This window comes from Cynocephalus volans, chromosome 1 (assembly GCF_027409185.1).
Source record: "Cynocephalus volans isolate mCynVol1 chromosome 1, mCynVol1.pri, whole genome shotgun sequence".
NCBI classification, from domain to species: domain Eukaryota; kingdom Metazoa; phylum Chordata; class Mammalia; order Dermoptera; family Cynocephalidae; genus Cynocephalus; species Cynocephalus volans.
Window position 1 is genome coordinate 37470788 of NC_084460.1, and position 25297 is coordinate 37496084.

Sequence of the window (25297 nt, forward strand, 5' to 3'; positions counted from 1 at the left end):
AGGGTCCTGGAGGTCATTGTTCCTGTACAGTACTGGGAGGCTTGATTGAATGCATGTTGCAGAACTTAGCTGTTGCTTTGAATAGAAAACCCCAGAAAATAAAACTATGCAAGGAGAGGCAGAATTTGAATTAGGCAAGGGCCCACCTGTTCAATAACGAAATAATTGCTCAAGGCGCATTCTTCTACAATCTTTTCCGATGTAACGACTATTCTTGTGCCCTGCCTCTGTCCATGATGCCTCAGTATTTGCACAAAATCTCAGGGCCTCCTAAAGATTCAGAAGCCAGACAGTCACTTCCCTAATGCCACAAAAATAGATTCAATTTTACATACATCAGAGTGATTTCAGAAGCAATTTCTCATCTCCAGTGTAAGCATTGCTTACATTTTTTTCCCCCTCAAATCTCATTCCAGTGGTTCCACAGGGCATTTTAAAAGGTACCTGATGCATTTTAGGGCATTGGAAAGATCCCCAGAGTGTGTTTGTAGCTGCAGTCTGAGGACACCAGGTGCATAGAGAGAGTCTTAAAATATTCAGTGATTCAAACAAATGCAAAATTTCATAATAACTGAGTATAAGTCAATTGAAATTTGTTTTTTTCTCTTTTTAAAAGCAATATCATTAAAACCAATGTCTGTGTATACATGTGTATATAAGTCTGTGTGTGTATATATGTCACTGTGTGTGTATGTATATGTATGTGTGTATAAATATAAACAAACACACACACTCCCAATCATTTGGAAAGATTGTTCCTGGCCTTTAAAACATCTAATTATATTTCATGGTATATTTGTCCTCTCCCTCTCCGACTAGCTAATCTAGCTCAGTCTTGGGTGTTTTCATCTTAAGGGTCTGAGTTTGGACCATGATGAAAATGGTGGGCAGGAAATCAGTGTTACCCGGGTTTTCACTTGAGATTGGAAAGCTTGAAGCCAAATACCTACCATTTCAGGGTCACAGTGATTGTCATGCATCCTTGACTATAATCTTTTTGTCACTCGGAGTCCTCCCAAGGCACTTTTATAAATGTAAAAAAAAAGTATGTACAAGAGGCTGGCCTGTACAGGAGAGGTTTTGGATGAATAGGTACTACTTGGCCAGTATTTTCGATCAGCTAGATTTGCAATTGAACTTCACACCTGGGCCAAAAGAAGGAGGGCCAGTGACAACTTGGTGTAGCCAGAAGCTCAGCAAGCTCAGGATCATCCTTTCTTTAAGAACAAACCAAGCCCATTCTCTTGCCAACCCCTTCTCTACTTCTGTTCGTCTACATCAACATCCCCTTTCCCAGCCCCTAGAGAATGTATGAATCCTAGTGATTGACCTAGATTGAGAATGGGAAAATACCTGACTTCATGGTTAGGCAGACTGCAGATTTGCTCTGCTCTCTAAAAAAACAAAAGCTAAATATTTGCTTATAAAATAATCAGTATGTGACTTTAGACTTTGTCTTTAAAAGCCATTACCAATCCTTATGAAATCCTTAAACTTAGCAGCACCAATACTGGACGATGTGTCTATTGACAGGACGTAAGGAAAAGTATACAACTTCACCTATGTAGTATTTTTGCCAAAATCTTTAACCTGGATTTAATCATGATAAAAAAATCAGACAAATCTGGATTGGGGAACATTCTACAGGTCTTGACTTTCAAAAAATGTCAGTATCTTGAAAGAAAAAATAAAGTTGGGAGGACTGTTCTAGATAAAAGATGAAGAGACATTAAAGTCAAATACAATATGAATCCTGGATTAGACACACAAAAAGTAAAGAACATTTTGGTGACACTGAGGAAATTTGACTGTGGACTAGTATATTAGATATCACTGAATTAAGGTTACATTTCTTGGGTAGTGGTTATTGTAGTTATGCTGAAGAGCTGTATTGGTTCTTAGGAAACACATGCTGAATTCTCTGGATGTGGAATGTCATGATGTCTGCAATTCTAAATAGCTCAGGAAATTTTGTGTCCAGAGAGAGAGAGAGAGAGAGAGAGAACAAAAGTGCAAAATATTAACCATTGCTGAATCTAGGTAAAGGATATATGAGTATTCATTTTGCTCTTTTCTCAATTGTTTTGTGGATTTAAACCATTTGCTCTCCCCAAAGACAGTGCATCAATATTTGAAAACAGCTATTTCCTCCCCCAAAATTCTGTGTTCTAAGCCAGGGTGCCTATAAGAACCCTCTGAATGGTTTTATAAAACCCACATCCTTCAGTTCTGCCCCACTTCTCATCCCCCAGGAGATTCTGACTCAGTAGGTAAGATCTGGGGTCCAGATACCTGTATTTTGAAAACTTCCCCAGGTAGTTTCTGTGCTGCACTTGAGCTTAGGAATCATGGGCTTGGATTACTCTCAGATCCTGGATCCATCAGGAACAAGCTATGTGGGTCTGGGAAGGTTAGCTAAACATACTCAGCCTTGGATACCTCGCCTATAAAGTGGGAACAATAAATCTAAGTATCTCACCAGACTATGATGAGGATGAAATGCGACAGTGTCTGTATCATAGGTGGTCAATAAATGTTCATTTCCCTTCTTCCTTCATCATCCCAAACTGATTATATCTAAAGTGATTTTTAAAAAATGTGATTTCTTCCATTTGCAATTTACATGGTATATGGTGAAATCTGTTTATGCTCATATCCTTTTAGATCTGCATTCCCCACTGTAGAGCAGAGGCCCAGGGATCTAGTCTATTAAATCCAAGGAAGAACTGGCTTGCAGCACAGTTAAAAATTAAGACAAGGGCCGGCCCCGTGGTGCACTTGGGAGAGTGGTGCACTTGGGAGAGTGCTGCACTTGGGAGCACAGCGGCGCTCCCGCCACGGGTTCGGATCCTATATAGGCATGGCTGGTGCACTCACTGGCTGAGCGCAGTGCGGACGACACCAAGCCAAGGGTTGCGATCCCCTTACCGGTCACAAAAAGACACACACACACACACACACACACAAAATTAAGAACAAAAGCCAGCTCTCTTGAGTCTGACCACCAAAGTAAACATAGATGTTACCCATCTTGGGGTTCTCCTCTGGATGAGGATTAACCCTGAAATCTTAACTGCTTATATTAGATTGGGATCCTTTACTAACTCTGCGTGAGCACTCAGGTCATCTTGACTAAGCTACTGGGAACATTGGCTGCTGCTTGAAACTGGCCAAGACTTGGGAAGCATGGCTTCCAGTCTAAATCATCACCATCAGACTTTGGAGAAGCTGCTCTGTGAGCCTCAGTTTTGTAAGCACTCAGCAGAGACAGGTGATAATTCATGGCTCACCTACCTTACGTGGTATACATGAAACATAGTTTTAAACATTTCAAGTCACTTAATTCAGTGTGGCATATTTTTCTCCTAAGGGCATAGACATCCTCCTCCTCCTTTTTTCGTATTATTATTTTTAACCTGTCTCTATTTCCACAGCAGTTGAATCTATCACAAATCAGATGGAAATAGGATCAAATCATCTGATTTGGAGTAGATCCTTAAATACTCCATTTTGCCCCAGGATAGGCTGCTCTAAGTCTTTGCCAGGGAGAACCTTCATCCTGGACCATCCCAGGGAAGCAGCCTGATCCCGTGCCTCACAGCACCTGGGCACTGAGAAGGAGTCCACAGCAGAGGCACCAGGGCCAACCTGGACCACAGATGTCCCCTTCCCCTTAGTTGACTCAACTTACTGAAGCCGTTGACGTCCTGAGAACTAGAAGAGAAACCTTCATCGTTGCGGCTGGTGCTGAGCTTGGTGTTGGGTTTGTCGGCTGAAGCCACAGGCCCCATCTCCCTTTGGGCTCCACTCTGGGTCTCCTTCTGCTTCTTGGCCAGCTTCCTTTGGGACATGTGCAAGGGGAAAAACCACAGTCAGATGGTGCCAGTTACATTACAGCATTGGGAAGACAGATTGCTCTCCTTCCCCAGTTCTCAGCCTAACCCCCTAAGCCTGGTTTATTCTCTGGAAATAGGGTCAAGGCAGGCCATCCAATGTCAAGGCAGAATAAACCTAAGTCCTCCTGAAATCATTAATGGTTTTCACTTACTCAGAAGTATGAGACTCGTGCTGCCTCATTCCCAACGATGGGCATGTTCTGTGCTTGAGCTTAAAATGGGAACTTGGTGAGACTTGAATAATGCATTCCCCACTCTCCTTTCATTGGGAGGAAGAGGCCAGCCTTGTCTTTCTGTACCCATGTTTCTGGATGAGATTAAAAATGGAGCCTGGCCTTCTCAGGGACTCATGAAATAATGGTAGATTGAAGTAGGGGCTGGTGGTTGGCAGGGGGTGAAGGTGGGGATTAGTCTCATAGCTCAAAAGGAGAAAAATTAAAGTTGAATATGATTTGTAATTATTACCAAAGGAATAATAGACCCTAAGAACCAGATGGGTGTTTATAATGATAACAGTGCAGAACAGCGATCTCAAACTTTGGTGTAAATATGAATCTCTTGGAGAGTTAGAAAAGTACACAGAGGCCCAGGCTCATGAAAGTAGGACAAGTGTAGACCTCTACATGGCTACCAGGCTCTCCAGGTGATTCTTACAACAAGCACTGGAGGGTAAAACCATCAACTTTGGTGTCATGCAGACTTGAGTTCATGTCCTACCTCTGCTGCCTGCCAGCTGCATGACACAGGAACAATTCTTTAATATTTTTAAGTCCTGAGCTCTTGCTCTGTATATCGTATAACACAAGAGGACCAAGCTCAGAGGGTCATGAGGATTAAATGAGATAATGCATAAAACATGTACACAGAGCACAGTGCCTGGCTGGTAGTGAACATTCAACACATGACAGTTGCTATTCTTGTTTTTATATTATTGTCAATTGACCCAACTACATTCTCATGTCTAAATCCCCTTTCCAAGAGCCCCACTGTGGAATCCCATCTCTCTCTCTGAATTATACCAAGTGGTGGAGACTTTGATACCTTACCAAAGAACTAATAAGTTCTTTTTTTATGGATTTGAAATCTACTTCCCTTAAATTTTAATTGATCTATCTTAGATATATCATTGGATATATAAGAATATGGCTAACCCCTCTTGCACATAACAGCTATTCAAATATTTCTAAAAAGCCATCATGGTCCCTCTGAATATTCCCAACATATATGCATCTGAATACAGTTTTGATGTTCTTATTACATGAAAGGCTATAGGTTAAACATTAAATATCCTGAGAGTAAATTTCTCCAGATCTGTTGCTCCATCCTTCACATGACTTGGCTTCAAATTCAATCTTGGTCACTCCTATTTCAACACGAAGAATAGGTATCCCAGAGTAGTCAAATTCAGTGCAATGGAAAAAATAATTTTCTAGAGTTGAGCCCACCTGATCATGAAACAGGCAGTTTCAAGAGGTAATGATCTCTCTGCCGCGGAGGTATTAAAGGGAAGGATTACCTAGACTTAGAAAAGTTTTAGAGGAGATCATCTACGACCAATTCCAGTTTGATAGTATCCTCCTTAAAACATGGGTCTTGAGATCTAGGTATAGAATGCAAATAGGAATGACAGACAGCATATGCAAATGAGGATGATTTGAGGAGAATTTATTCATAAAAGGACTACTGACAAAGGTGAGAAGGGTTTAGGGGACCCAACATATAATATAGAGATAGGAGAGCTGTTTACCAACTTTGGGTCCAGAGAGACAAATAGAGGAAGCAGTAGCCAGAACCCAAAAGGAGACAGTTACGAAGAGGTGACCTGGAGAGCAGAGGGTCAGCCAGTTCTGAACAACCTCACATAGAGGGAACCAGGGGCAAAAATGCCCTGACCACACCCTCTTCCCTTCCTCCCACCTCCTATAACAGCCAGAGGTGGCAAGGGGTCCCTTTGAAGGAGTCCACATAGAACACGCTCCGGAAGCAGACAGCAGAGTAGGGAAAGGTAGAGAGTGAATCTGGACCCAGGAATCCAGACCAAGAAGAGGAAAGCTTTTACATCATTTTGGATATAATTTAAAGACACATGCCACCTAAAATGGGCTCTTCATTTATTTATTTTTTAAAATTGGCCTGGGGAAAGAAGGGCACTCAGGGATTGGAATACATCTTTTGGTTAAAATGCTTTGGCCACAGGCATACTGTTCTACTAATGATACTATTCCAGGCAGACAGAAAAACAGCAAGAGATGAAGCTTTGGATCAGTTGGGCCCTTTCTCATGATCGGCAATGAGACAGCAGCACAGGGAACACCGACGCATGGAAAAATGAGTAATTCTGCTGCTGATGACATTTCAAAATTTTATTCTCCAACTTAATATCAAAAAGGAGCGTGTTTAAAAATGTATATGTGTGACGTTCTTAATTGTAAATTTGAAAAGATACATAGTAGATCTTTTGCCTCCATCTGAGCTCTGCTCCCATTACCCCAGCAAGAAACAGAAAAAAATCTGATAAGAGAGTTAACTTTAAAACTATAAGTGAGTATGTATGGGAAGCTTTGATATTTCCTTGGGGGCAGAACTCTCAACAATCTCATTGTATTCAGAATAAAATAATATGAAGAGGGTTATCTTAGGCACAAATCATTGGCTTCCAAAGGAATAATAATAATAAAAAAAGCCTCACTCCTTCTATGAAAAATAGCATTTTATAGAAATTTTTGGGTGGCTCTAAACACCTGTATCCAAAAAAAAAAAAAAAAAAAAAAAAGAAAAAAAAGAAAACTGAGCCTCTTTAAAACATACAGACCTTTAAAAATTGGAAAGCTAACTGACTCTTAAAAATCAGATATATGACATTCTTAATATTTAGCCCATGGCTGATACTTACTACATATTCATGGTGATGGTGATGCTATATAGTAATTTTAAAATGTATAGACAGGTATTTCAGCAATAAGTAAACACAGCTACAATGTGGAAATGGAGAGTTGTAGAAGGAAATAAATCCCGAAACCACTGTTTTGGGATCTATCTCTATTCTTTCAGAGTTTAAAATTTAAGCATTAAAAAACTCTCAGTAACAATGAAAAATTGATATTCATGCCCATAACCAAAGAGTTTAGTTTATCAGCCCCTCCTGTTTTTCCCTTCAAGATAGGGGAAGATCCAAACCTGTGAACAGGGCATACAAGACCCTCACACTACGGTCCAGGCTTTAATTCAGCCTTATTTTCAACACACATCTCCTTTTAAGAAACATCAACTACCTCTCCCCACGCCTCCCCCACACCATTCCTCAATACTCCATCTTCTTTCATGTGTTCCTTTTCTTTTACACTGGCCATCTCCTCTTCCTTCTTCAAGGCTCAATGTCTTTCAAGTGTCTCCTTTGAGGCTTCCCTGCTCCTCTAGACGGAATGCTCATTTTCTGCTCTTGGCTGACTCATCCATTGAACATATATGTAGTGAGCACACACATGTATCAGACTCTGGTGGATGTAAGACCCTACCTTCCTGACCTTGACCCTCATGGAACACACAGACTAATGGGAAAGACAGGCATCACACAGATAAGTACAGAAAGAAATATAAAATCACAAAGATGATGAATGCCAAGAATACCTGGTTCTACGAGACAGCTAATACCTGGTTTGAACACCGGCAGGAGATCAGGGAAAGCTTTGGTGCCTTGTCAGCGAAGCACTTGTCTAGTCAAATTGCAGTGATTCGACTCTCTCACGCAGTAGGGCAAGAAACTCTTGGGAGAAGGGCTTTGACTCCTCACACCTACTCCAATTTCTTGCTGAGTGTCTGGCACACAGCCAGTGCTCAATAAATTGTTTGCACACATTCGTATTTGAAAGTCTATGATTTGGAGTGCAGAAAAAAGATGGTCATCTTACTCTGAACACAAATTGCAACTACTTTAAAAATAGATACACGCAAGGAAAGAGAAGGAAAAACCTGCATAAAATTAGTCTGTGACCTGGAATATTTTACCTAGGAATATTTTTTGGTTAATAACTTAGCATTCCCCTCTTAGAATGTTTACAGAATTATTGGAATGTTCACAGAAGTCAGAGATATTTTTCCCCCTAGAGTCCACAGACGATCCATAGCTATAGAATGTTTAAAAAAAAAAAAAAAAGCCCTTGAAAGTCACATGACTCACGGGATGTCATATGACTGATGGAATCCTCAGAGCTATCGAGACTCCAGTATTTAAGACTTTCTGAACTTGGATTTTTTTCTCTAGTTGTTATGAGATTCTTGCCAATTGGGTCACAGAATCTCGCCAGCAGGGGGTACCAAATGCTGGTAAAAGAGAGCATGCTAAACTTGTTTATCCCTTGGCACGGACATTTCCAGAGCTGAAGAGTGTTTTAAGACATAGCAGTCCAAAGTTTACTGCTTCTGACAGGTGGAGATGAGTTGACGTGGCCAGAGATCTTGGCATTCTTTCCTCTAACACATCGCTCTGAAGTCTCTCCGACATTTGCTTGTTAGCTGAGCGAGGGAAAGGCAGCAGGGGGTGTGCCCATGATGGTCCCTGAGTCCTGTGATTTATTCTGAGCACCGCTCTTTACAAGGGATAGTGGCAGGTAGAATGGCTCAGGAGAGAGGAACGAACAGCTGTGAAGGGTGCTGAAATCACTCTACGAGAGGAGGAGTGTTTGAAGCATCCAGGGATATTTCTCATGGAGAAGGAATAGTAAGGAATGTTCTCTTTACACTCTGACAGCTGGGTCTGTGTGGCCTCGGGGGGTGGAATTAGGACCAGGTTTGCTTGACACAAGGAAGAAACTTCTAGCAATGTAGAATGGCTTAGGTCCCTTGTGGAAGTGCCTAATGCCTGAATTGCCCTTCCCAATTTTTCTCCTTTGGTAACCTTCTTTTCTTTGGTAACCTTTTCTTCTTTGGTAACCATCTTTTAAGGCCCAATTCAAATGTCCCCTGCTCTTAAATATCTTTGCTTCTTCCCCAAAGTGAGTAGTTTCCCCCTCTTTGCTCATTAATTTGTTGGACAAATGAGCACCTACTTTGTACCAGTGGCTGTTAGACAGTAGAAGACTGTGATGTGAGAAGCCAAACATGAGTCCTGCCCTGTGTAGGTTTTTGAAAATATTGAGCTCCCCATCCTTGGAAGAGTTCAAGGGGAGACTGGGAAACCCCCGGGCAAAGAGTCTGTAGAGGATTCCAGCCTCTAGATTCTGCAAAACTCTTAGATCTGCTCTGGGCTGGGAACAGGAAGACCCAACCAACTGGGAGGAGTCTTGGGAGGTCTACCCAGAGACTTTGCCTGGCTGAGAAGAGCCATGATCCTTTCCTGGGGAGACGTGGATCAGGCACTCTTCCCCTTCCCGGGGCTCTTTCCCCGGCCCATCCTCCATTGTATTTCTGGACAGACGTTCCTGGGAAACCACAAGGATTGGAACCCTGGAGCCAGAGAGATACCTCAACCATAGGAGGTAGACAAAAACCACACACAGTGAGGCCCTGCTCCTATTAAAAGCTGGCACTGTGGGCCGGCCCATGGCTCACTTGGTAGAGTGTGGTGCTGATAAAACCAAGGCCACGGAATCGGATCCCTATATAGGGATGTCTGGTTGGCTCACTGGGGAGCGCGTGGTGCTGACAACACCAAGTCAAGGGTTAAGATCCCCTTACCAGTCATGTTTAAAAAAAAATGCAGAAGCTGGCATTGTACTCTTTGAAGCCAGGATGTTCTGTGCTGACATGACTCGATCTCTAACTAAAGTTACAGATTATGGCTGGAAGGGAACCACACTATCCTCTCATTTTATAGAAGAAGAAACTGAGGCCTGAACAGGGGGGGCTCTTAGCCAAGGCACACAGCACGTGGGTGGAAGCACAGGAATCCCATGCCGCTTTCTGCCTGCCAGCTCAGGTTACATGTTCCAACATGCCTCCACCTCTGTTCTAGGCAATGAGATTAGAAATGCAAATTCAGTCCATGATACACATGATTCAAGTCTCTTACAAATGCAGCAAAACCCCATTAACCCAAAGCCCACTAACTCAATTACTGTAATTAAAGCAGAGGCTGGGCTACATCACATCAGAGTCAATAATGCAAACGAGGATAAGGACGTGTGCAGTCTTTAAAGGAGAATACTCCACTTCCCTTTACATCAGGAGGCAGGATGGCACAGAAGTTAACATACTGGCTTTGGTGCCAGACATCCTGGCATCCAAACCTGGCTCCATGTCAGACTAGCTGTCTGAGCTCTTGCAAGTTACTCATCCCTCTGTGTTTCAGCTTCCTCTTGTCTGGAGAACACAGGTTACAGTTGTACTTCCCTGTAAAACGGTTCTGAGAATTAAATTGTATGTTCCTAGCAAAGCACTGTGCTCAAGGTATGTACACAGTAAGCACTCAATAAATGATCCTGGTATGACCATCTTTTAAATACAGGAAATAGCCATGTTAACTTAAATGAATTCATTATCTATTAAATATGAATCCTTTAAATTCCAAAGAATGGCTTTTCTTTAAAAACATTTGTTGGTGTGTTCTAGAGCTGTGATTCTCAACCATGGCTGCATAAATCATTTGAGGAGCTTTAAAAATTATTGATGAGATTCTAATTTAATTGGTCTGGGTGCATCCTGGGCATATGTGTTTTAGGAACTCTTCAGGTGATTATAATGTTCCACCAAGCTTGCGCACCGCCGATGTGGAACAGAGGTTTGCCAAGTGTAGTCCCTGGACCAGCATCTGCTTCACCTGGAAACATATTAGTGTCACAGTTTCACTGGCCCCACCCCCAGCCTATTGAATCAGAAACTTCAGGTGATTAATAAGCCCTCCACACAGTTCTAATGCATGCCAAAGTTTGAGAACCATTGAGGTAGATGGACCTACTCTTTGGCTTGTCTGAATTAGTAAAGAATCTCTCATGTTTCATCAGTGAGAATGGAAGACCAAGGATCAGGAGACCTGAATGCCAGGTCCAGATCTCCAGAAATCTCACCGAGTTGCCACAGATACTCTATTTCCCCTCTCTGGGTATTGATTGCACTACAGAGGGGAGTTGACATCTAAGAAACACGGCAAGAACTGATGCTTTTTAAATGACTGTTATGAGTTGAATCATGTTACCTACCTCTCCTCCACCAAAGACCTGTTGAAGCCCTAACCTCTGGTACCTGTTAATGTAACCTTATTTTTAAATAGGGTCTTGGCAGATGTAATCAAATTAAGATGAGGTTGTTAGGGTGGCCTTGGTTACAATATGACTAGTGTCCTTATGAGAAGAGGGAAATTTAGACAGAGACATAAAAGGGGAACGCCATGAGACAACACAGCAGAGATTGGAGTAATGCAGCTGCCAGCCTGGGAGCACCATGGATTGACGGCCACCACCAGCAGCTGGCAAGACATGAGAAAGGACTCTACTCAGTCTCAGAGAAAGCACAGCTCTACTCACACTTTGATTTTGGGCTTCTAACCTCCAGAACTGTGAGGGAATAAATTTTGGTTGTTTTAAGCCACCCATTTTATGGTACTTTGTTATAGAAAGCCTGAGAAAACCAATACAATGACTATAAAACAATAAATCCTAAATTAATTTCACTTATTTAGCAATAAATTTATTTATTTATTAATAAACATTTACATAGCACTTATTCCATGCCAGACACTATTGAAGGCTTTTTACCAACACACTGTATTAAGCTCTTTAATTCTCCTAATAACTCTATGAGGTCGGTATCATTATGATCGCCATTTTACAGATGAAAGAATGACTCAGAAAGAGTTAAAGTAATTCATGGAAAGTCACCCAGGTTTTCCGAGGTGGAGCTGAATTCATACCCAGGCAGTCAGGCTTCTGAATGCTCTCTAAAATTCCTTGTATGTTATGCTTAGCCAAAACCTCACAACATACCTACCCTTGTCCCAAGGCTTTCTCAGCTGGCTCCCTTCCTCCCCAGGCAAACATACGCTCACCTACACATGTACTCATGGGCACAGACACCTGCAGCCAGAAGGCTCACCTTCACACCCACTCACATCCTCAGGCAATGTGGATCCTGTCTGCTCACTGCCTCTGTTGGGTAGCAATTCTGGGACATAGCTGGTGGGTCCTTTTCCTACCTCCATCATCATAACTTAGGGCTTCTCCATGCATCCCTCAGAATGGCAATTTTAGAACCATCATCATCATTATCATCATCATCATCAACAGCAGCAGCAGCAGCAGCAGCACGTCTCCTCACAGCTTGAAAGGCCAAAGAACCTCGGCCACTGCCTGTCACCTCCATCCCTTTGGTGTCCTGCTCTCCATGTCTGTACCTCTCCTTGTCTGCCTGTCTTCTTTCTTCTGCCTGCAGCTGCCTCTCTCTCTTTCTGGCCTGGTAGGGCTCTCCTACCAGCCACATTCTTTCCACTACCAGCATAGTCAGACCCAGTGGGACCATCCTCTGGAGCTGTCAGGGAAACAGTGCAGAAGGAGCCAAAGAGACACAACACCCTCCTCCCACTGGCCACATGGCCACACTGTCCCTCGTACCTTAAAGCAGAATCTAGTTGGAACAGGATGGACTCTGAAGTCAGACTGCCTGGGTTCCAATCCTGGCTCCACCATTTATTAGCTGTGTAGTCTTGGGCAATTACTCAACCTCTCTATAACTCAGTTTCCTTATCTGTCAAATAGGGATAATTATGGTGAATTCTCTTAATAATGCTTTGAGGTAGATATTGACTTTTAAATATTAAAGTACTTACAACAGGATCTATTACCTACCAAATAAGCTGTATATACGTATTTATTAAATAACAGGCAATGAGAAGGGAATAAATACTTCAAAGCAAAGCAAAGTGAGAACGGAATCTATGATTCAGGCAGTGGAAGCTTTTCTGAAGGCTCTCAGGCCACTGAGCTCTGAACCCCTGGGTTGGGCAGAGAACACCTCTGCTCTTGGTGCTGTGGAAATACCACAGATTTTGACCCTGAATTGACTTGGTTCTAACCTGCTGTGTAATTACAGTCAAGTCTCCATCTCTATGAGACTGAGACTCAGTTTCCTCATCTGTAGAATGGGATTTGATATACCCTGGTTCACAACGTTACTGTGACAATTAGAAATAACAAATGATCATCCCCTAGCATGGTCTTTGACATACAAAGACATCCAACAAATGCTAGTTCTTTTTTCCCCCTTCCTCACCCCAGCAATCTGCATTAAGTTTTTCTTGCTTTAATTCTTACTTTAATTTTGTGTTTGATCTGCTCCCTGAGAACAGCACTCCGGGGAACCGAGGTAACTACATTTTTCCCTGTGGCCCTCGCCCCCCTTGCTCCATCCGAATGACCACAAGCCAAACCAGACAGTCAGGCAGATGCTCCTCTCCCAGTCATGCTTTGACCCCCAGTTTCAGGCCATTACAAGTTATAAAATCTTGGATTCTGCAGGCTGGAAAGGTCCTTGGGGTCCTCCAAGTCATTCTCCCACCCTAGGTAGGACACCTCTTGCAACACCCCCAGCCAGTGGATGTCCAGCCCCTCATTGCCCAAGTGCAGTGAAAGGACCTCATCACCTCTGCAGGGAGACCCTTCCCAGGAGTGCAGCTCCTTATACGAGAACATTCAATTCTGATGTCCCTTGATGCCACTCCTCAGTCTGCCTGCTGTATCCCCACAAAGCCTACACATGGATAGATGGATAACCATGAATCTTCCAAGCTTTCTCGCAAGCAACCTCTTCCAAGCAGTCTCTCTGGGTTGCTGAAGACCTATGGCTCTTCCCTCCCCAGCTCAGCAAACCTCCTTCTCCATTCCACACACACGCCCACACCTCTTCTCAGATATCCAGTCAGGACTCCCAGGGTGGTCTCCCTCTCATAAGCCCACACCTGCCTGCTCTTACTCCCATGCACCCCAGACCTCCCATGCACCCCAGACCTCCCATCCCCATCCAGAAACATCTCCTGCCTGTGGAACGGCCAGCCTATGGGGCCATGGCTCCTGCTAGCCTATAACCACAAGGGCAGGAACATGTCGGCCGTGCTCACTACCAGTTCCCCAGGGCCTTACATGGTTTCCGGCATAAGCAGGTTCTCAGCAAACACTTGTTACCCACCCCCTTCCACAAAAGATACGTTGAAGTCCTAACACCTGGTACCTGTGGATGTAACCTTATTTGGAAATTGTCATTTGCATTCCTGTTGTCATCATTCTTCATTGCAATTAACATACATAATACACACTTGTTCATATTCATACCTCCTCTACCGCCTAGTTCAGCACTTGGCACAACGCTGTAAAACCTTTAAATACATTTAGTGAATAAATAAATGAATGAGTGAGTGAGTGACACTTTCAATTCCTTTATTATCACTCTGTCCCATATATGAGCTTCCCTAAGACTTAGACTTGACAGTTTTCATCTACTTTTGCACAAACTGTACTTGAGCAGATCCTACTCTTGCTATTCTACAAGCTGGCTTCCTTCTGCAGACAGTGCATGATAATGATTTAGAAATTTGAGCACACATCAGAATCACCTACACGGTTTGTTAAAACAGGGGTTGTTCAGCTCCATCCTCAGTTTCTGATCTGATGAGTATGGAGTAAGCCTAGAAAATTTGCACTTCTAAATTCCTAGAAGATGCTGGGCACTATACTTTGAGAACTACTATGGAAAGTCATCCCTGCCCTTTGAGGGCACACACATCATTTATCTGCTGTCTTTTCTCCATCATTAACCTCAGATCTCACTTTCATCCTCTCACTCCACCCTTCTCCTCCTAAAACTGCCAATGAGCATAAGACCATCTGTCTTCTAACTCAGGATTCCCATTTTCCTGGGACTTTATCCTAAGGAAAAAATAATAAAAAAGGACATATACATATATCATGTAGATAACACTGGAAACACACAGCTTTGTATATGCCGTGGTTTCTCAGCTTTGACACTGTTGATGTTTTGGGCCAGATAGTTCTTTGTGTGTGTGTTGGGAGCTGACCTGTGCATTGCAGGATGTTTAGTAGCATCTTTGACCTCTACCCTCTAGATACCAGTAGGTCTCCCCACTCCCCGATGTGACAATCAAAAATGTCTCTAGACATTGTCAAAATTTCCCCTGGGAAGGGGGTGTGTGGTGGGGCAGAAGTGCCCCTACCACTGGTAGGTACATATGAATGCAATAGCTTAATATTTAGTAGCTACCACCATGTGCTTGATACCTGGAAAACTAATCTTCACAGCAACACTACAAGGTGGTGGTTATTTCTTTTGCTTTATAGATGAGGAATCCAAGGTCCAGAAGGGCTAATCACAAACTCATAAAACAGATAAAAGGAACAGGTGGGATTTGAGCCCAGTTCTTCAGCCCCCAGTGCCTGCTCTCTCCCCAACCTGGTCTGCTGCTTCTCTTTAATAGCAAACGATCTGTTACAGCCTCATAAATGTCTAACAGTGGGGGACTGGTTCAGTAAATTATAGCATATCCCCTGGATGGAATATTATGCGGCTATTAAAATGATGGAGTACCATTGAAAATGAAAACTATGTAACAACATGGAAAAATGCTAACTGGATTACGTTTAGTTAAAAATAAAACAAACTAGAAAATAAAACTGTATCTACATTGTGATTATAACCATGAGGAAGTATATCTATGTGTGGAAGGCTGATGTGTTAGATTAAAGATATTAAGGATAATTTTCCTTTCTTCTTTGATATCCATTATTGTTATCAGAGCATCTTTGTGATTCTTATTTCTAAGTAGTAGCAGAGTAATGATGAAATTCAAGATGTTAGTTTGCCATAGATACTCCTTCCACCCAAATGAGTGGATTAAAGCTTGTCTAAGCCCTTTGAGTGTACTGAGGGGTTGATAGACCCTTGCTTCCCCCCCACGCCCCAAATAGCACAGTTGCATGTAAGTTTCTGAGCCCAGGCACCTCTCCCCAGCACAGCAAGCTAGAAGTGCAGAAGAAAACAACTCTGAAAGCATCGGTGCGGTTCACTGGGGGAGCCAGTGCTATTAGGAACATCCAGTCTCAGAGTAGCAGATGCATGTGTCTGTCAAAGGGTACTGAGCAGTGCACTGGTCTCATGCATTATGCATCAAGAGTGGCCTGGCACCCTGGCCTGGCCGTGCGCGAGAAGTCTTGCAAAAGGAACATCTGATGAGCTGATTGGAATGTCAAAATGTCATTAAGGATAAATGAATGGATGTGTTACTTTGGCTGTAAGAGGCAGTGCCAGCAAGACAACAGGCAGCCGGCGGGCTGTTCTCCAGCCAAGACAGACGGTGTTTGCAATGGAGATTCATGGTCTTTATGCAACGTGAGGTGCTTTGCAGGGAGAAGAATAAACAGAAATGCTCCAGCACTTAAGCGCTGTAAAATCACAAGCATGAGATAAATTAATTAGTGTACACTAAGAAGGCGGCTGGTCTGTCTGCACTCCTGGGGGAAGCTAGAATGGATGACACTGGGTTAGAGATGACGAGTCCCAACACCAGCCTCCTAAAGAAAGCAATTGAATTTAATGTGCAATCATAAACTGCAGCTGATGGAAAGATAAGTCTGGTCTGCATTTGTTTTCTCAGTGATACTATTTCTGTCTACTGCTTCAAGCTCTTTGCATCTGTAGGTCAAGTGTCTTAGGGGACTGGGGATCCTGGGGAACTGGTCCTGCTTATAATGCTACAGGGGAGGGGCGTTATCATATCTCAACACAGGGAGAAACTCTCGAGGAAGCCTGACTTTCCCGGTGTCACACTTGATAGGGGTGGTCTGTTCTCCTGTGATGGGAGGCTCACCACCTAACATTCAGTCTGTTCCATTGTTAGATAAACATTATTACAAAGTTCTTCTTTAGGTCCTTCTCTAGCATCTTCCTCCTTGTAACTTAACAATAAAAGCAACAATGAGAATGGCTAATGATTATTGAGTGCTCGTTAGGTGCCAGGCACTGGGCTCTGGCCAAATTACAACCTTCTCCTATATTATTTCTACTTTATAATGTAGAAAAATGAAGATCAGAGAGTGTGAGAGATAAGCCCAATATCACACAGCTAGCTAGTATGTGGCAGGGTCAAGGTACACACTCAGGTCTGCCTGAGGCCAGGTCTTGACATCTTGACCGTCATGCAGTTCTAAGTCCTGTAACCTCCACTCATTGAACAGAGCCTGGCTTTTAGAATGACACAGAACATGACAAGGCAGGAGGGGAGACTCCCATTGAGCACATACTGGGCACTTTGCTAGGCACCTGGTCGGGGTTAGCCTAGTCCAAGCCTAGTTATCTTGTTGCATAACAGCTCTTTTTGAGTGAGATAGATTATTATTTCCCTAACTAAGACTTACCTTTTTTTATATTTTTTACTTTCGTGTATATATTTTTTCAATATACAAATATCAGTTTCACATCTATATATTAACAATAATGATTAGAATAAAATTTTTTTATAAAATAGTGCTATTTACAACAGCACACACAAAAGAAACATTTAGGTATAAATCCACCAAAACATGCATGGGACCTACATGCCAAAAACTACAAAAGGGCAAAGAAAGAAATCAAGGAAGACCCACACAACTAAAGAGAAATACACGGTGTTAGGCCAGAGGACTATATATTGTTAAGAGGTCAATTCTCACCACATTGACCTACAGATTCAATGCAAGCCCTATCAAAACTCAGCAGGATTTCTTGCAGGTATCAACAAGTTAAAATGCCATTGTTCATTTATCTTAAAGAAAGAAAAGGGGGAAAAAACCTCCAAACCTCAGCTGTCCAGAAAATATAACCTGAAGTTTCATTGTCATGTTAAATACCATACTCATCTAGCTATCTTTTAAGAACAAAGTTATTTCTGCATGTCAGCTATATCTGAATTTTAATAAAATTCTCTCCATGGCACAATCCCTTTTATAAGACATTATGAACAAAAACATGTTAAGAGACAAAAGTTTACTTGATAAAGTTAAAAGTGGACTCAGGAAGTCGGTTTAAAAAACAGCAATAAAGACAACCCTAACCCTATCCTCTCTTTAATTTTGTCCTATTTCTCCAATGCAGATGATAAATTTCATGCCAATTGTAAAACAATGAATGATCTTGCTCCTGTTTTATTCTTGTCCCATTTAATACAGTGAATATATTTAAAGGAATGAAGTTGTTTGTACAGGCTTTATTGCTTTTTGTTTTTCCTATTGCAATTTGGAGCAAAAGTTATAAACTTTCAGGTAAGAACCAACTTTGGAGCCCTTCATTATGTGTTCCACCTGGACTCAGACCTGTAAAATGCCTCTCCCTGGGGAAGAGACTGTAGTTCTCAGTTTTGCTGCCATATTTTTTTTTAAAAAAGCCTCTTTAAGAATCCTTGCCACCCACTTCCAATCCTGATAAGAACACAGCACTAGTAATCGCACCTCTTTGTTCCATGGGTTTCTTTCTTCAGATAGCCTGTGCCCCTGGTCAATTTAGTGAGCGCTCATTTCCTTAAATGTAAAATATTTCCTCATTGGAGTGACTCAAAGATTTAGTGAGATACCTATGTGAAGGTACTTCGTAAACTGCAAAACAGGAGTAGCCATAATAATATAAAACATAAAATGTAACAATAAAAACTACAATGTACTGAGCATCAATTATACCAGATATAGAACCAGGTGTTGTACATATATAATACTACTTTATGTTGTCTTGGTAAATCCCCACAGCAACCTTCCAAATTTGACATTGCTGATTTAATTTTACAGAGGAGGAAACAGAGGCTCATAGAAGTTAGGTTAGAAAGTAACAAAGTCCAGGATTCAATCTCAAATCTAGTCCATGCTCTTTTTTCTGTGTGTGACTGGCCAGTCTGAGGATCTGAACCAGTGACCTTGGGGTTACAAGGCTGTGCGCTAGCCAACTGAGCTAACTGGCCAGCCCATAGCCCATGCTCTTTTTACTAAGGTACTGCTTTCAGGTATTGGGCATTGTTTTTCTTGCCATTCAGAGATAAGGTGAAAGCACTGTTTCATGCCATTATGGAACGGGAGATGAGATTACATAAGTATGATTTATTAAGTACATCGCCCTCTTCCTAGATGCCTGGAATAAACACCTACTCGGTAGTACAGTCAATTCATATACTCTGAATCAGCCACAGATCTGGAAAAACCTGAGATCTCGCTCTTTCATGGTAGTTTTGCTGTATAAAGCAAAGATAAGAAAAAAGAATAGTATGAAATCCCATACCAACCCGACCTGAGCTTAGATTTTTCATCAAAAGTTTTCTTCTTGTCCAGCGTGATGCCCAATTCATAAATGTCATAAGAAGGAAGATTAAAATAAAAAAGAAGACTCTCTTAGTTTTCCTCCATTTTTAAAACAGTGCATTGTTGCTAAGCTATTTTCCAAAACAAAACAAGCCTTCTTTCGTCTTGAGATGCAATTTGGTTTATAACCTTAATAAAACCATATTTTTCACTCTTTACAAAAATCAAGTTTCTCATTAAAAACATGGTTCTGACCACACTAATCTTTTCATTCTTCCACTTAAAAAGCGTGGGTGGTTGTAATATACCCACCAATTCCCAGCCTCTTAGGAATGTTCTGCACAGTGGGTCAAAGCCATTGGAATGAAAAATTGCTCTAGAAAGCAGCTCAGCCAATGTTCTTTTACATTCTGTTAAAAAGGAGATTTTATCAGCATAAGTATTGGTCTCCTTTAAGTTTCAGAGATGTAGAGATGCTTCTGAACAAATATTTCTCAGGAGATTGATCATGGATGAGGGGTCTTCTCTCCTCACAGTGGCACCAAAACATCTATGAGGAGGGATTATTGCAAGAAATTAGACACTATTTACATATGTGCCTAGGGCATTTTTGCCATTCACTAAATGACAGCTACTCATGTATGAACAGCATAAGGATTGTCTACCTTCATACCCCAAAAAAGGAAATGGTGCCTTCAAATAGCATCCTGTCTTCTAGGGACCTTGCCCCCCAAACTCAGGTCCCATCATCATAATCAAAGCTATGTCTATCTGAGGACCCTATGGGACGAAATTTTCAACTAAGGTTTTAGGTTAAATGGCCAGACCAAGACTTCATGCTGCTTTTCTAAATGCCTTTATCTGATGACCCTGGATTCTCAAGCTCTCCCATGTGGGTGATTCTTAGCCATGGTTTCAGATTAGAATAACCTGGGGAACTTTAAAATGTCCAGGCACTACCCCAGGCCAGCCAAATCAGTTCTCCAACCTTTCTTTATAAGTTGTGGTTTGGTGGTTCCCTCCCTACCTGGCTGCCCTCCCCAAACATACACCAACTCCTATGAGCCCTGTTATCAGGAAGGAGGTGACATTTCTAATAGGACTATATAGAATATAGATATAGATGTCCCTTTCACATTCTGCAAACCTTGCCTTTTTAAAGGAAGGTTTTGATAGCCACATCACAAAGGACAAGCCTGTCCCCTTTCCCCTATATTTGGAAATAGCCATGGCAGCCCTCCCACTTTCTAGCTCAGCCCCTTTCTTGCTCACTGATCTATAATGTCTTCTTGTGTAAAAATGACATTGTCTACTCTTGTGGTTCTGGTCAGAATTATGAATTGCCTCTGATCTCTCTTGTTGACACCAGCGGCAGTAGATGCCAGGAGGAGCGGTGTCCTATCCAACTGCTTAGAGGGGAAAATTTGTAAAGTTTAAAAACCGCCTTCTACAATTACCCTACTTTGTTCTGTTTGACAAATTCTTCCATTTAACTTTTGGCTGGTGATTACAATTGATCTCTCTCTCTCTCTCTTACCTCTGACATACCCAACCACAGCTATGTTCTAGCTCAGTTCTACTATGTTGTGAATGACAAGTCCCCTGGCACATATACCATATGACTTAATTTCTTATGATAATCCAGTGAGTTGAACACTATCGTTCCCATTTTACAAGTGAGAAAACTGAAACTCAGAAGGTTTAGGATTCATACCTGCTAAGTAGTGGAACTAAGATTCTCACTTTCTCCCTGTCCTATTCTTTACCTCTCTACTTCATTCCTTTCTTCCTTTTGTTTCCTTTTCAAGTTTGTTTTTCTAGCATGCCATCAAGATAGTGAAGCCAAGGAGAAAAGTGGGCGAATGTGTCATTTCTTTAAGGAAAACATCTTGCATCTACTTTATACCAGGAACTTTGGGCTCTTTAGATTATAGTATCTTTCCTCAAAGCAGAATCAGTGACTTCCTCCCCTTTAATATGTCTTCACTGTTCTTCTTTCATGCACGTATAACATGATTTTATCATGGTTTCTTAACATATCCAAGTCCCTTTTAAGATGTGAGCTCCTTGAGAGAAAGATATTTCTTGCTAAATGTGCAACACCCAGCTCAGTGCTTAGCACAAAGAAATTGCTCAGTAAATGCTTGTGAATGAAACAGTATGTCATTTAAACATCAGAACTGTTCTAAATTGTAGGTACTATGATTCCTGAGAAACTGAAGTTGAGATGGATTTAAGTGACTTATCCAAAACTTTGGAGCCGGAATGCCCAAAGCTCTTTCCTGCGCAGCATAGTCATCTATCTAATAATATCTTGTGTAATATTATCATCTATCTAATAGTATCTCCAAGCTTAACCAGACAACTAGGTAATAAGTGGAAAAGCACTTCGGAAGAGGTGAAGTTCCATATACAAACAAGATGTAATCATTATCATCATCATCAACATTGCAGGGCTTAACAAAAGCACTCCCTTCTATTAAAAGCACTATGCTGAAACACTTAAAAAGACATTTTCCAGTTTGTGCATCTCAAATTCTATCTTTGCTGCAGCTCTAGCTGCAAGAGTCATTCCCACTTTGGGGATGCTTGCTGAAGGCAGCACTTTCAGAAGTAAATCCACTCCTGTTCTGGAGACACATTTCTAAGGGGCCCTGTGCTGGGCATTTCTGACTCTCGCTGGTTCTCCCCTGGCTAGTTGTCTTCATGATATACCTTCAGCTCCCCCATGGAGGAGCTATGCATGAAGACCTCTGTGGCCCTTGTGCCCAGCACAAGCACAGGTGAGCATCAAATGCCTATGAATGAATGATTGACTGAGGAAGGACATTTTAGAGTTTGTCTATCATCACATCAACAGGCAACAAAGTAATGACCCCAATCAGTTGGTATGTAAAGTGTTCATAAGTAATGAACAGTGCCTGTTCAGAGGAGGGATACACAACTAAGCAGTAAATTTGAATATCTCTCCTATGGAAATTCTTAATACATTGTCACTGTCAAACTGTGCACAGGAAAAGTACTCAAAGCGCTTGTCTCCAGTGGTCAAATTGATGACAAGCCACAAGCCAATGGGAGTGTCAGGGGTTGGGTTTCCTGACAATCAGACTCTGAGAGAGAGATTCACATGCAGGAGGTGTACTGAGGAAACTCTACCTGTAGAAACAAGGGAAGGGATGGGAAGGGGAGAGAGTGGGCAGGAGAAGTTGAATGGCAATGTGGGGATGGCTTAAGCCAACCCCATGGGAAGCTCTGAAGCTGGGGTGACTTTTGCAGCTATTATAGGTGTGTTGAACAGCTATTGGGTAACTTTGGGTGAGATACTTCCAAAGAGCGAGTCCCAAAAGAGGCTGTTAGTCCAGAGCTGTCTGCCAGCAGCACTTCCAGCAACTGGGGGAGTAAGACCTTCATTCTTTAAGGGGGATCTGAGTAGCACATCACAGTGTTCTCTGCAGGAATTTTCTTTCTAACCACATTTCAGAAGGGCGCCCCTGTCTTTCAGCAGAGAATCCCACACACTTCTGTTTACCTTCTTTATAAAGTTCAAATGCATTTACAGAGTAGAAGCATTTAGAATCACAGAAAGACCTTTGTAAGCACAAGACATCACTGATACCTGGTTGGTATTAAAACTTAAACTTAGGTATAAACTTACAACTAAAGTGGAAACATCTTTTGCCACCTTTAGAGGAGAAACATTCATTTGTATTTTCCTTATTAAGGTGACAGAGACTCTGACTTTTTCATTTGCTCTGTTTGGTATTCACGACTGATGTATTTAGACTCTAATTCAATAAACAATGAATCATCCATTCAGTTGCAATCCCTATCCAAATCTATCTGTACACAGGATCTAGCCCACTGCATTTATAGCTACCTCATTGTGACAGCACTCATTAATTTTGTGCATTTATAATTGTGACATGAAAATACAAATACAACATTTCTAAACTTAAAACCAACATAAAACTGCAAAACAGGCTATCTGGAAGCCCCACCATCACCATTATACCAAAATAAATGAATATAAATATTAACTAAGTTCTAAAGAATGGAATAATATAACTCAATGAGAGAGAAAACAAAATTGGATGGGTATCAACCCCACATGTATATTCATTTACATTCATTTGTACACCTACCCATGTATATTCATTCATTCAACACAGTCTTCTGGTGCCTTATTTGTTCTGGGCACCAGGCTAGTCATTGGGAAATGAAAGATGAGTAATACACAGCCCTTCTCTAGGAGGAGATGAATGTGCAAATATACCAAGGGCCCTATACCCCAAGGAGTGTTCATGATTGGATGAGTCAATGGGTGAATGAATGAAACATAAATGCAACAACAGAGATCTGAGACCAGTACTGTGGATACGGGCTGTGGGAATTGGAGAGGGCCACCAAAGAAAGAGAACAATAATGCTTCCTCTTTAAAGATATTAGAATATTCTAGGCACAGAAGGAGGATAGGCATTCCAGGAAGAACACACTGCAGGAACAAAGGCACAACACTGCAAAAGAGATAGTTACATGAGAGTGAAGTGAGGACGTCACGAGACTTGTTCTCAAAGTCAGCATACAAAATAATAATCTGAGATGCTTGTTAAAATGCAGATTCCCAGGCGACACTTTCAAAGATATTAAGTAGATTGAGGGGGAGCCCAGGAACCAGAATTCTCATTGAGGTCCTCCCTGTGGCTGAACAGCAGCAGTGATAGCAACCACTGTTGTCCTGACTGCACGGCAGTGCCCTAGATGTTCACCTGTTAACATGTTTGCTGTCAGCTTTTGGTAATTGATATTTATCGTCTTTAAATGTTTTTTTTTCTATTCCTGTTTTTTTTCTTCATTTTTATTCAAAGTGGCTGATGAATTACACAAATGCTTTTTGAGTATCTCTTGATATAATCATTTTTAAATGCCTTTTTAAAAATATTGAGGGAATGACACCTGATTTGCAACAGCTGATGATGTGAAAGGGCATATGCATTGGGGAAAGGAGGCAGTTTCTTACTTTGGTTGAGGCCCTACTATATGCTAGAAATTTTACAATCTTTATGCCCTCTGAATCTTTGCAAGGCTTCTGTAAGGTATGCATTTTTTTTGTCCCCATTTTACATGTTAGGAAACTGAGACTCAGGAAAAGTTAAATGGCTTGTCCAGGTCACACAGATGCAAAACCAGGAGCAAAAGTTGCCTTAAAGCCACACAAGCAAGGAAGGAACAGGGTCTGGTGTTATCCAAATATTGATGCCATTTTTTTTTTCTTTTAAAGCACAGAGAATCTCCCTTGACTTTAGCTGATATGTCTTTTAATTTCATCTTGTTCCTTCACTCATTCCACATAAATTTTCTAGGGGCTCACTGTGTGTGTTAGGGGCATCACAGAGAACACCCTAATGAACACTGAACATCCTTAAGGCACATTTTTTCTTGCCCAGAATACAAAGTAACTGTAGTTGAGAGAAAGGGGCCATTCCCACAGGTGGAGAAAATCAGGGAGACTTCCTGTAGGAGGCAGCACTTGATTTGGACCTTGAAGAATGATGTATGATTTGAATGTGCTGAATTGGGAGGAAATAGGAAGGATATGGGAAAAACTCAAGACTCGTGGAGTATCTACAGACAGGGATTATCCCAGGTCATGGTTTTCCACCTCTATCACACCTGCACAAGGCATTTGTCCAAGGCTAAGTGAAGCAGTGTTCTTTCTCAGAATGGTTGATAAACATCTTAGTGACTTTTTAAGAAGTATTACACTAAAATGTCTCTGTTCGAAGCAATTACTGTGCCCATCACACACCCTGAGGTAAATTAACCTGTGGGCACATGCCAACTTTTAATATCGTTTTAAAAGGCAAACGCTGAAAACTGAATTTGTTGGGGGCTGCTTTATCATAGAGATGCAAAAAGGAATTCTAGAGAAGTATTTCTCTCAGCTTAGAATGTGAAGAATAATAGCTGCTTTTATAAAATACCTACTGTGTGCCAGCCACTCTATATATACACTCTCATTACCCCTCACCAAAATGCTGAGAAGTCACTGTTGTTATCACCATTCTGCAGATGAAGAAACTGAGGCTCAGAGTGGTTCCATGATTATTCAAGGTGAAAACAATCTGACAGGAGAGGCAGACCTAGAAGTGA

At 41.7% G+C, this 25297-nt stretch overlaps 1 protein-coding gene across 1 annotated transcript in view; it reads right to left on the reverse strand.

Annotated features, from left to right (window-relative positions):
- Positions 1-25297, reverse strand: part of PTPRT (protein tyrosine phosphatase receptor type T) — a 783412-nt gene that overhangs the window by 109603 nt on the left and 648512 nt on the right. Inside the window, exon 16 of the mRNA XM_063092330.1 lies at positions 3692-3840. Within this exon, the coding sequence (XP_062948400.1) occupies positions 3692-3840 (149 nt within the window). The remainder of the gene's footprint in view (positions 1-3691; positions 3841-25297) is intronic.